Source organism: Vespula pensylvanica, chromosome 2 (genome assembly GCF_014466175.1).
Source record: "Vespula pensylvanica isolate Volc-1 chromosome 2, ASM1446617v1, whole genome shotgun sequence".
In the NCBI taxonomy this organism is placed as follows: domain Eukaryota; kingdom Metazoa; phylum Arthropoda; class Insecta; order Hymenoptera; family Vespidae; genus Vespula; species Vespula pensylvanica.
The window spans coordinates 9635778-9646652 of record NC_057686.1 but is presented as its reverse complement, the minus strand read 5'-3'; the positions used below and the strand labels follow the sequence as shown (position 1 = coordinate 9646652).

The 10875-nt window shown below is 31.9% G+C and overlaps 3 protein-coding genes across 5 annotated transcripts in view; 1 reads left to right on the top strand and 2 right to left on the bottom strand.

Annotated features, from left to right (window-relative positions):
• LOC122638073 (protein Lilipod) overlaps positions 1-7071 on the top strand; it is a 9890-nt gene extending 2819 nt beyond the window's left edge. The window contains exons 3-10 of the mRNA XM_043830722.1: positions 3152-3416; positions 3512-3615; positions 3706-3832; positions 3958-4026; positions 4117-4246; positions 4336-4684; positions 4765-4996; positions 5089-7071. Of these exons, the coding sequence (XP_043686657.1) occupies positions 3152-3416; positions 3512-3615; positions 3706-3832; positions 3958-4026; positions 4117-4246; positions 4336-4684; positions 4765-4996; positions 5089-5327 (1515 nt within the window). The 3' untranslated portion in view covers positions 5328-7071. The remainder of the gene's footprint in view (positions 1-3151; positions 3417-3511; positions 3616-3705; positions 3833-3957; positions 4027-4116; positions 4247-4335; positions 4685-4764; positions 4997-5088) is intronic.
• A 121-nt stretch (positions 7072-7192) lies between these two features.
• On the bottom strand, positions 7193-8210 carry LOC122638075 (yrdC domain-containing protein, mitochondrial). Its single transcript, XM_043830724.1, has 2 exons — positions 8070-8210; positions 7193-8004 (listed from the first exon to the last, which is right to left on the bottom strand). The coding sequence occupies exons 1-2, from the start codon at positions 8094-8096 to the stop codon at positions 7237-7239; spliced, it is 795 nt and encodes a 264-aa protein (XP_043686659.1). The 5' UTR covers positions 8097-8210; the 3' UTR covers positions 7193-7236.
• LOC122638077 (DNA-directed RNA polymerase III subunit RPC10) lies at positions 7965-9165 on the bottom strand. 3 transcript variants are annotated; one of them, XM_043830729.1, is made up of 3 exons: positions 9076-9165; positions 8070-8420; positions 7965-8023 (listed from the first exon to the last, which is right to left on the bottom strand). In XM_043830729.1, exon 2 carries the CDS (start codon positions 8393-8395, stop codon positions 8072-8074), a length of 324 nt encoding a protein of 107 aa, XP_043686664.1. In that variant the 5' UTR covers positions 8396-8420; positions 9076-9165; the 3' UTR covers positions 7965-8023; positions 8070-8071. The 3 variants fall into 3 exon arrangements, with proteins under 3 accessions (XP_043686664.1, XP_043686663.1, XP_043686665.1); XM_043830728.1 differs by having other exon boundaries at positions 7965-8004; XM_043830730.1 differs by having other exon boundaries at positions 7965-8004; positions 8070-8419; positions 8919-9141.
• Positions 9166-10875: the final 1710 nt, after the last annotated feature.

Below are 10875 nucleotides of genomic sequence, written 5' to 3'. Positions count from 1 at the left end.
CCGCACCCACACACACAATACGTAACGAATACGATATATTATTTGTTGGAACTATGTATCTACGTGTTAACGATTCGTAATATCTCTGCTTTACTTTTTCATTTCCTCCAGTTGTGCAACGAGATTAAATTTCACACTGAATGAAATGGTGCTATAGCCAACGATACGTGAGCTCTCTCTTTCTTTGACGTCAGGGATGCGGTTTAAGAGACAAATAAAGTTTCTGCAAAACGCGTCTGAAAAAAGGCGGTCGCAACGATATGTAACGCTGTGTTTATAGAAATCAAGATATTTGTCGTCCTCGATCCTTGATACGAAAATAGATCTATAATTATTTTTAATATGATCTCTCCTTTTCTCTCTCTTTTTCTTTGAGCATCGAGTCTGTGCTCATGGTAGTACACATGTTGGCATCGAAACGAAAGGGAGGATATTTTACGTTTTTCTCTTTCTACTCATTTATTACTTTTTGACGCATTTTAAGTATTTTGAGTATTTCTATCAACATGTATCGTAAATGTATTTAGTATCGAGGTTATAACTTTCTTATACTCTTTTCATGAGGTTATCTTCTCAAGTATGATATTTTCTTACTTTTGACGATTATATTATTCAGCAATAATCGAAGAAAATTCTCAAAGTAATTATTGCAAAACAATTTCGATGCAGCAATTTCGTTAGAATTATTCTTCATTTAACACCTATTTATATTATTTTAATTTTTTGTTAGTATGTTTATTAATAAGAAAGAATAGCGGTAAATATAAATTGAATATTCGCCATACTTATAAGAGAAGAAATTCGTTTGACGCCAGTTGAACATCAGTATCGACAACTGATCGGTACAAACATCGGATCTTCTAATCGAGAAAATTCAGTTATAAGTACATTCGTTGTTTCCATCGACTATCAGTTAAGCTAATCAGGTAACAAGGTCGAGAGAGAAAATAATCGGGCTTCGTGCTTGACGAAGTCTCGCGACATGGATTTGCGTCTTCGAACGCATGACATCCTCCATGCTCGTTTTGAATAGTGCTGCTATGAGACGAGTCTCTATCGATCGCATAAAATACTTTCTTGTTCCAATTTTTTTACATAGTTTGTATTTTAAATGTTAAATTTGAAAGAGATTGAAGAAAAGTGGTTCTCTGGTAGGATAAGGAGGATATACGATTAAAAAATGCGAGCCCCGAAATAGAATATCGCATGTAATAATTTGCGTCTGTTCGTAGATAGATATCGCTCTGGTGCATAAGTGGTTTTTGGCACAGGTGATCGTTCGCATTTGGCGTGCATTAATCGGGGCAATGTTCGCGATTGAAACGTATTTACTTTAGTCAGGATTTAGATGATTTCTGTAAATTGCACATACGTCATATAGAGATTACGGAGAATAGATAATAGATGGGAAGTGTTATCTAGAAAGTGCAATTAATTTCATACGTATTCTTACTTTAGTTTATTTATTAAATTGTCATACGTACTTGACCTACATATCTGCTATAGAATCCTTAATATTTTATAGATTACATTGGATGAGTCATGCGTTCCTGTCTTGTGACCGTTACTAAAAGTATTACAGAAAAAAAGTAGTTGTAAGAATTAAAAATTTAGGAGATCGGGCTTTAAACGCTGTTGTTGCCTTTTTTTTTTCTATTATTATCCATCTGTAATAGCATTGATTTTAATCGCACATCTCAACAATCGTATAAACTTTTATATTCACACGTATAATTTTTCGTGTTGCACATGTGTTTCGATATAATATATATATCCTACTCTTTATATATATATATAAAGATATAAAAAAATATTCCGTATAGATGTATTACATTAGGAAAGTATCGTGAAAAGTGCAAATGTATCTCCTTTAATTGAATTGTTTTTTTAACACGCAACGTCATTTTTTTCTTCATTCCAACTTATTTAAACTTTTCTTGTTCATTTTCGCTCAAGAATGGAATAAGGAGAATATTTTGTCACGCTTGAAGAAATAATAGATACGACTGAAACAAGGATAGAAATTCACAAAAAGATAGAAATTTATCAATTTTTTTCCAAATAATAAGAAACATTAACGATAGCTAGTATTACTTTCGTGAAGTTAAACGCAGATGTATGCTTGTGATTTCCTTCGAATCTCATTGTATTCTTATTTCTTATCTTATTGTTTGTTCTTTATGAAAATATATAAAATTACTTCATTTTCAATAAAAACGTCGACGATCGTTAACCATCGTAAATGATAAAAATTATAAGGCTTCAATGCGGTTTTGAGTCCATTTATCCCGTATCTCGGTGAAAGTGAGCATCCCCAGAAGTTTTGTCATTTTGCTTGCGTAATCGTTAGATTATCATCTACGTCACAATCACGAGTTAATCCTACGCTCGCGCGCATGTGCGTGCCTGTCGCACAGGTGCATTGAATAGGTCTTTTAAATCGATCATATATTCTTGCTCATTTACATTATAAATTTAACTATCACGTTTAAATATCATAAATCTCTACAGTTGCATTTCGACAACAATAACAAGGAGGCTCAGTAACGATCCATATATTAGATCTTACTCGTGAATATATTCGAATCAATAGCAAACCGTTATGGTTACCTCAAAAAATGCTCGCAGAATAATCTGCCATAAGTGTAACATATAAATTTATATGAACGATAAGGATCTCGATTTCATTTGTTTCCTCGAGTCTACTTGATTGTGTTCAATGTATCATGTAAGCAAAAAACAAATTCACACGAAAAACAGAGACAACTTCACACGTGTAAGAATTTCGATTATCATAATATAATATGTTGAGACCCACTGATATATTATCGTTTGACGCGGACGGAACGCGTCACGTTTACAAATGCGTACTTTATTTAATCTTAAATTCATTCGCGGACAATACCCAAATTGAACGAACGAATAATGAAAACTGTTTATTCAATGTCTCTAACAAAATCAAGGAACTTAATCAAGCGTAATTCTGCAATAAGAGTGAAGGAAAGAAACAATGCAATATGTAAATAAAATCATAAAATAAATAAGATGCAGTGGTATAAATAGAATATCGAAGGTACGCGCGCGCAGTATCTTTGCGTCAATTTTTACGCAGCGCGTTTCTATAACATTTTTTATTTTCTTTGTTCTTCAGATATTTCTCCTTCTCTTTCTTCTACTTTGCATTTCAAGCTACGCACTGATTGCGAGATTTCGTCGAAGGGACAGAGAAGATTATTTTTCAGTGGATGAAGATGATGCCACTGTTTATAGGATCAGTCTTTTATTGTGTACCGTTGCCTTAGCAGTGTCTATTGGAGCAACGTTGTTATTACCCATATCGATCGCTAGCAATGAGGTTCTTATATTGTATCCTAATAGCTACTACGTTAAATGGCTCAACAGTTCTCTCATACAAGGTGAAACTTTGCTCGATATGCAATCTTACTCCCTTTGCTCATATTTTCAGTTCATGAATTTGAAAGCACTGAAATATTATACTTTTATGTTGTAGGACTTTGGAACCACGTTTTCCTCTTTTCCAATTTATCTCTCTTCGTATTTTTACCATTTGCATATTTATTCACGGAATCGGAAGGATTTGTCTGTTATAAAAAGGTAAGTGCATATAGTTTCTATTTCTCTTTTAAATTATTTATTTGGTACATATATTTTTGTTATCAGAAATAATGAAATTCTTTATTGTAGGGTGTTATGGCTAGAGTATATGAAACTGTAACAGTTTTGTGCCTATTAGGAACACTCGTGCTGGGAATGGTATATGTTTTGTCTGCTCTCATAGATTATCAAAAATCTAGTCTCCATACACTGTTGAGTAAGTTCATGAAAAATGTTAAAGTAAAATAATAGAATGAATAAAAAGTTAAATGGAGAGAATGACAATTAATTACATTTTTATTATTAATCCATTTATTTACACGTATGTGAATGCAATTTCAGGTATATGGAGCTATTATTTACCTTTCCTCTACTCTTGTGTTTCTTTCGTAGGTGTAATGTTACTATTATGTAAGTATTATCAAATATACAAAATTAAAAGTTTTTGAATTAGAAAGATAGCAAAGGAAAATAGAAATGAAATCGTGATTTTTTTTCTAGTGTGTACCCCAGTTGGATTTGTGCGATTGTTCGATGTTGTTGGCTCGTTTCTCGTAAAACCTCAGTTCCTAAAGAATTTGGATGAAGAATTTTTTGCTTACAGATTAGAGGAGGATTGTATTAGAAGAAGGTTGGTGGAGATAATCCTTTTTGTTTACCATTTTGCCTTTTGTATATCTAATCTTTCACGTTGGTTCTTTCCCCTTTTTCTCGGCATAGACTGCAACATGCAAAAACGACAGGCAAATCGTATGTTTCGCCAGTACCTATGTCTCTACCAGGTTGTAATACAATGGTCGAAGACGACGAACTTCTTAATTTGAGTCCTGGATTAATGTGCCTCAGAAATGGCGCCCTTCAACGTGGACTGGCCCAGAGATTAGAAGATGTTCAAAAGAAAAGAAACGTTTTAGACGAACAAAGACGAACTTGGTGGGTACGAAGAACACTACTTTATCCTTTGGCAATGATCGCTCTACTTATTCTCTCCACTGCCACGGCCTTATTAGCGGTTCAGAATACCTTGGAACTTCTTATCGGCATTAAAGCTCTACCATTAAGTACGAGGGTTTGTATCGAGATTTTCTTCTATATTTGTTAATAAAATTATTAAAAATATTATAACTGATGATAATGTAAATTGCACAGCAATTTACGCTGGGCATCAGTTCTTTGTCGAAACTCGGGCCTATCGGAGCTACGGTTGAAGTCTCAGTAATACTTTACCTAGCCGCGACGAGTGCAATTGGGCTTTATTCGCTTCCAGGAGTGAGAAGGGTACAACCACGATTTCGTTCCACTCCACTTACGCATCTCATCGCCAATTGCGTTCTTTTACTTGTACTCAGTTCGGCATTACCACTGCTTTCCCGAATATTAGGTAAACGAGTAAAATGCTATGATTTATTGATATACTGCATTGTTCCTCTTTCCAATTTACAAATTAACATTTTGATTCCTTTATTATTTCAGGAATGACGAACTTTGATCTGCTAGGAGACTTTGGTCGTATAGAATGGCTTGGCAACTTTAAACTCGTATTCTTGTATAACTTAATCTTTGCTACGGCGGTAATCAGTTGTCTAGTTACGAAATTTACAGCAACCGTAAGAAAAGAAATTTATGCCAGATTGAGGAGTAGTTTCGTAGGCATATTTAAAGGGGAATGCAAAAAGAATTCATTGGCAATGTTTTCTACGAAGGAAGAATAGACTGATATATCGTAAGGAAGAAACAACAGAAATATATACTTCTTATTTATTGCTTACTGAGAAGCAAAGAGCAGTGATATAATTATAACAAAATTTTTCTTTTGATTTTTAATTTAGTTTAATCGTATAAATCATGCAACATCAAGAATTTTTGAAGGAAAGATAAATATTTACTTATTACTTATTTAAGATTAAATATTTGCACTGATTGCAATCAAAATGTTAGATTCTAACGGCGTGTATCATTTCACTTGTTTATTCTTTCAAAATTTTCTCCATCAAAACAAAAAGCAAAAGCGCAATGCTGATTAAAATAAATAATATTATTCTGATATTGTCCAGTATAGTACTAGCGATTATTTATCATATAATTACTATTAGAATTGTTATTTATCTTGAAGCATAATATATGCGTCTATCTTACGAGTGTTTAATAAAAATAAATCGGAGGTAGTCACGACAATGACAGTTTTAAGCCAGTATTGTGATAAAGACAAAATAGACTTATCAGGTGGATGTGTGAACTTTTGTGGATAGCATATTGCATAATGCACATTCGGCTTTCCTAAAAACAATGTTTTTTCTATCAATTTGTTCGTTGATAGAAACTTTTTCTTTTCTGTTTATAACATAACATTTTTAAGTAATTTTTTAACCTAAATTTTTCATACGTAGCAGAAAATAGGTCAAATTTTGCTCGTCCATTGCTAAAATGTGCAGGTAAATGCATTTCAATCGATTTCGTACAAACATTTATTTATTGTAATGCATTTTATAAAGATGTTGTCGTCACTATCTTTATTTATTGTGAAATTGCCTTGTTATAAATAAAATACATATGCGATGGAAATGAGTAACTAATAAGTTAAGAAATAGTAGGACATTGAAAAAGTAATGATATTTCTCAATGAGTCTTTCGTTGTTCTTTGATAAAATAATAAATTAATAACATGCATTTCAATGCATATAGACAGACTGTACGCAATGCTTTAGAGTCAACGGAGAAGAGGTAATAAATATTTATCCTGTTTGTAAAAAGCAGTTGATATAAATGGAATCTACTCAATATTTATCAAAACGCAAATCTTTAAGTAAATATGTATTTTTACACATGGAATCTTTAGATCCTCTGTATCCATGACTATTTAGCATCTATATTAGTGCTAGGTCAATTTCTTAGATTTTTTGCAGCAATATTATGTGATAATACATCTCGTCAAGAAGACAATACAATATTAAGACGTGCACTGGCACTAACATACTCATATTTTTTATATATTACGTATATAGGATATAGTTTCTCAGGATATAAAGTGTACTGCTTTACACTTATGTTATACATTCTTTAAGTGATGTCATGAAATTCTTGCTTGTTTTTACGACAAATTACTTTGTCAAACTAAAGTGTTTTATTGGCATCATTGACTCAAAAATATTGTATTATATTTTTCTTCAAAGACCGTCATGTACATGTGTGTGTATGTGTGTGCGTGTGCGCGTGCATGATGTGTATAAAGCTCGCGCTGATGAAAAATCTGTAATATACTTAGTATCTAGGAAATTCTACAAACATGCTATTGTATAAGTAATGTAACATTTTTTTTATATTATGGGATAAAAATTTTTATAAACGTCATAATACTTTATCCCCTGATCTTATCTGTATCATAGTTAAAAATATGTAAATAATGTTATTTATTCTTGTGTACGTACACTTGCACATATAATTTTGCGAAAACACGAATCCTGATTTATTTTTTTCAATATTCCTTAAAGTCTATAAATGCTGCTATTCAGTGATAATTATTATTTATGAAACAAATTGAAGTATACAATTTAAACTATAAAATCAAAATTACAAGTTATACATGAAAATTGAATATTTTATTAAATTTATATAAGTTTATTATCAATCGTTACATGGTTTTAATCCATAATTATGTAATATTTTAATACAGTGTTTTAGCTTGACACCTTTACGCAATATATTATACTGACCAGCTTGCGATAAATCTATTACTGTAGAACCTGTTCTTTGTAATTGACTAACGTATTTTTTATTTTCTGCTTGCTGGTAAAAAATTCCTGCTAATTCTGGCCATAATTCGGAAAATTCATTAGGATGCACACTGCTTGGTTTATTGCTTTCATTAGCGCTCGTAAGTGCTAATGGTCCTGCTAATTTAGCAACAGATCTGATAAACTTATAATTAGGTACTCTGATGCCAACATTATCAATCCCAGGATTTAAAGATGGATTCAATTCTTTTGTTCGTTTTAATACAATAGTAAATGGTCCTGGCAATAAAGTCTCTTTTAGAAGAGGTGGTAATTCATCTACAATTCCCCATTGGTGAATGTTATTTACATTATCAACGCAAATAGCTAATGGCTTGTGTTGATCTCTTTTTTTAATTTCATACAATCTTTTTATAGCTTTGTCATTTTTTATGCTACCAGCAAGTCCATAGATCGTGTCTGTTGGTATAGCAATGATTTCTCCTTTATTTAATAATTCTACGGCTATTGCAATGCTTCTTTCACCTCCGATAAACCAATGCTTTTCTTCTGGGCCCAATAAGTTTATTTGCTCCATTGCTGCATTTAAGAGTACTTTCATAGGACCCATTGTTTTTGGATTCATGATTGTTCTTTGCTGATTAATGTTCAGATATAACTGTCGTAGAACAAAGGAACTAAATAAATATTGTGATATAAATAAAAGAAATAATTCTGAAATACCTTTAATCGCGCCAATTGTGACCACATTGTGAATTACAACATTTATAGAATGTTGTCATAGGCTCATCAGCTGATCTTGTCTGTATTTGCATGAAATATGCACGTGGATTTGTACACTTTGGACAACGTTCTTCTGTAGAATCAACATTTTCCCATGCCGCACTTCCGCCTAACACATCATCTACTTCTTTTAATTTTGGATAAGTACGACTACTAACTTTGCGTGCTATGTTAAAAATATAAGGACAAGTGTTACAAGCAAATCTTAGTCCTGTATACTCTTCAACATGGAGTACATTACCACATGTTGGACAAAAAAGAAGCATAATTTTTTAAGCATTTAACGTATATCTGAAATACGAACAAATATATTTGAGATTTCTTATTTCATGATATTCATTATACTTTAACTATTAATGAAATATGAAAACAAAATAATAGATAAAATTAAAATAATTAATAATTTAAACATTATAGATTTAGGGCTACTTCGAACTTTTGATTAATTTTAATCAACGATTAACTCTACCAGCAATGTAAATAATAAAACAAGTGTGTCGTTTTAACCTATTTTTCATGTTAACAACAACCATTTAAAAAGTTTATACATATTATGGAATAGACAAAATAATGGTTAAAATAAATTAAAAAAATATATATATGCATTTTCATACTATAAATAACATTTTTAAATGATTATTAATATCATGAAAATATAGGTTAAAAATGATATAAAATTAGAAGCTCTACTGTTAACTATACGAAGTAGTCCTAAAGTTTCATCGAAAAGTAAAATTAAATACTATTATGTCATATATTATACTATACGTAAACAATACGTACATTTTTTCTTTTTTTTTTTTTTCTTTTATTAGAAATCACGTTTTATGTAAAATTATAGAATATTTATTTAAAATGGTTAAAAAAATACTTATCAAGCAACTACAAAAGCATCTTCCTGGCAACCGTGACTGGTATATAACGTCGGAATGTATTGAGTACTCACATGTTAAATCAGTTTTCTTAGATCAAGCAGAATAGCTAGACGAATTCCTAACATGTATTACGTCTCATTAATGTTACGTTCTACGCCAACCTGAAACCATAAAATGAGACTACGAATTTTTTCGAATATTGTTATGAATAAGCAACCTCGTTTTGTTTGAGTTAGAATTAGAACAGGAATTAAGCCGGGAGTCGGTTAGCGAAAAAATTTGTCGGTAAAATCCACTTCTGAATTGATGGAATCGATGATAACTGGAACTGGACGGGTCGATTCTCTTAATCTTCGGCTTCTGTTGGCTCGATTCCCAAAGCGTCGTAGTAATTGGTAGGGAATTATGCGTAGGAGTTGTCGACTACGCCGCGGAGAATGATGTTCTTGATAGCGTTATATAGCGTAAAAGTGAACGGATTAAATCTTGATTTAGAATTCGTTTTGGAATAAACTCAAAGAATTCAATCGTTTCCGTTAGTCACAACTAGGATTATTAACTTAGACACGTTTAACAACACTTAATTTATTTGAAAATAAAATAACAAATTTGATACAAGATTTAGAAAAATGGTCTAATAATCGAAAATAGTACTCTGATAAAAATATAATAATAACTAAAGAAGTAGCTAAGAAATAATCGAAGATAATAATCGGAAATAGTGCGATAGTAATAATTTACCAGAAATGTTTTAAGTGAGTAAGCAAAAATAATAAACGTTAATAATCGTGTCGATAATTATTAACAATCAATGAGTAATAATAATCGATGAGACAGCCTATGCAGCCATTTATATAGAGAACCAATCAGCGAAGGGTGGCTTGCCGCTGCGTTGTCATTGGTCCTGGTTCTACCCCTGGCTAGCAGGGGGGACGTCCAATAGGATCTCGTTCGCTTGAAGTGTTGCGTGCTGATGATAGGCACGAGGCTCCATAGACTCGTCATGCTCACCCGCGCATGATGTGTCGTTCCCTACCCTTCTTACGTTTGGACTTAACCTAGGTCATGTCGCTTTTTACAATGATTTGTGAATTCGCGGCATGTCGCTTGGTACAATTGTCTGTTTACAATATTAACATGTTGAAATGGATTAGTAACGTATAAAATAGTATATGTATTTTATAATGTAAGAGTTAAAACTTTTACAAGATATAATGCTCGTATTACTGAAATGTTTAGTAATATATATGTATATTAAAGCGTATGATTAGTGAACTATGTAACCATAGATCAGCGATATCTCCTCCTTTGTAAAATTGAAATAGGAACCTATCCTAATCAATATAAGAATTAGACATATCTTTTATCATAAATATGAACGAAGCTTCTATCGGTGTACAAAGAGAAACGTGCCTAAACAATGGAAAGCGAGAATTGATTGGCGGTGAAATCGTACAAAAGAGCTTGTCGACTATACCGCCGGAGAACGAATGCCTCGATCGCGTTTAAGCGATTTGTAAATAAAAGTGGAATTGAGATTTAATTAGAATTGGAAGAGCGAGTCGCTTCCGTAGATACAACCGGGATTATTAACTTAGACTGTTTTAATAATACTCAATTTATTTAAAACAATAACAATACGAACAGATACATTAATGATGATCGGTTCGAGACAATAGTAACTAAAGAATAAATAAAAATTATTGAATCAAATAAATCGTAAGTAATAACTTGATGATTAGTAGAGCGAAAAATCTAAGTAAAAACGGAGCAATGATCGTAGTAATTAGTACAGCGAAATGATCTACCTAACAATAATCTGAGCAAAGTAATTGTAACAATTAATACGGCGAAATAATCTAAGCAACAAC

Excerpts from the sequence above, each read along its gene's own strand:
- LOC122638075 (XM_043830724.1), bottom strand. The coding sequence starts at position 8,096 with ATGTGGTCACAATTGGCGCGATTAAAG. Across the intron at positions 8,005-8,069 it reads CACAATTGGCGCGATTAAAG|TTATATCTGAACATTAATCA; the intron begins GTATTTCAGAAT and ends GTTCTACGACAG.
- LOC122638077 (XM_043830729.1), bottom strand. The coding sequence starts at position 8,395 with ATGCTTCTTTTTTGTCCAACATGTGGTAATGTACTCCATGTTGAAGAG.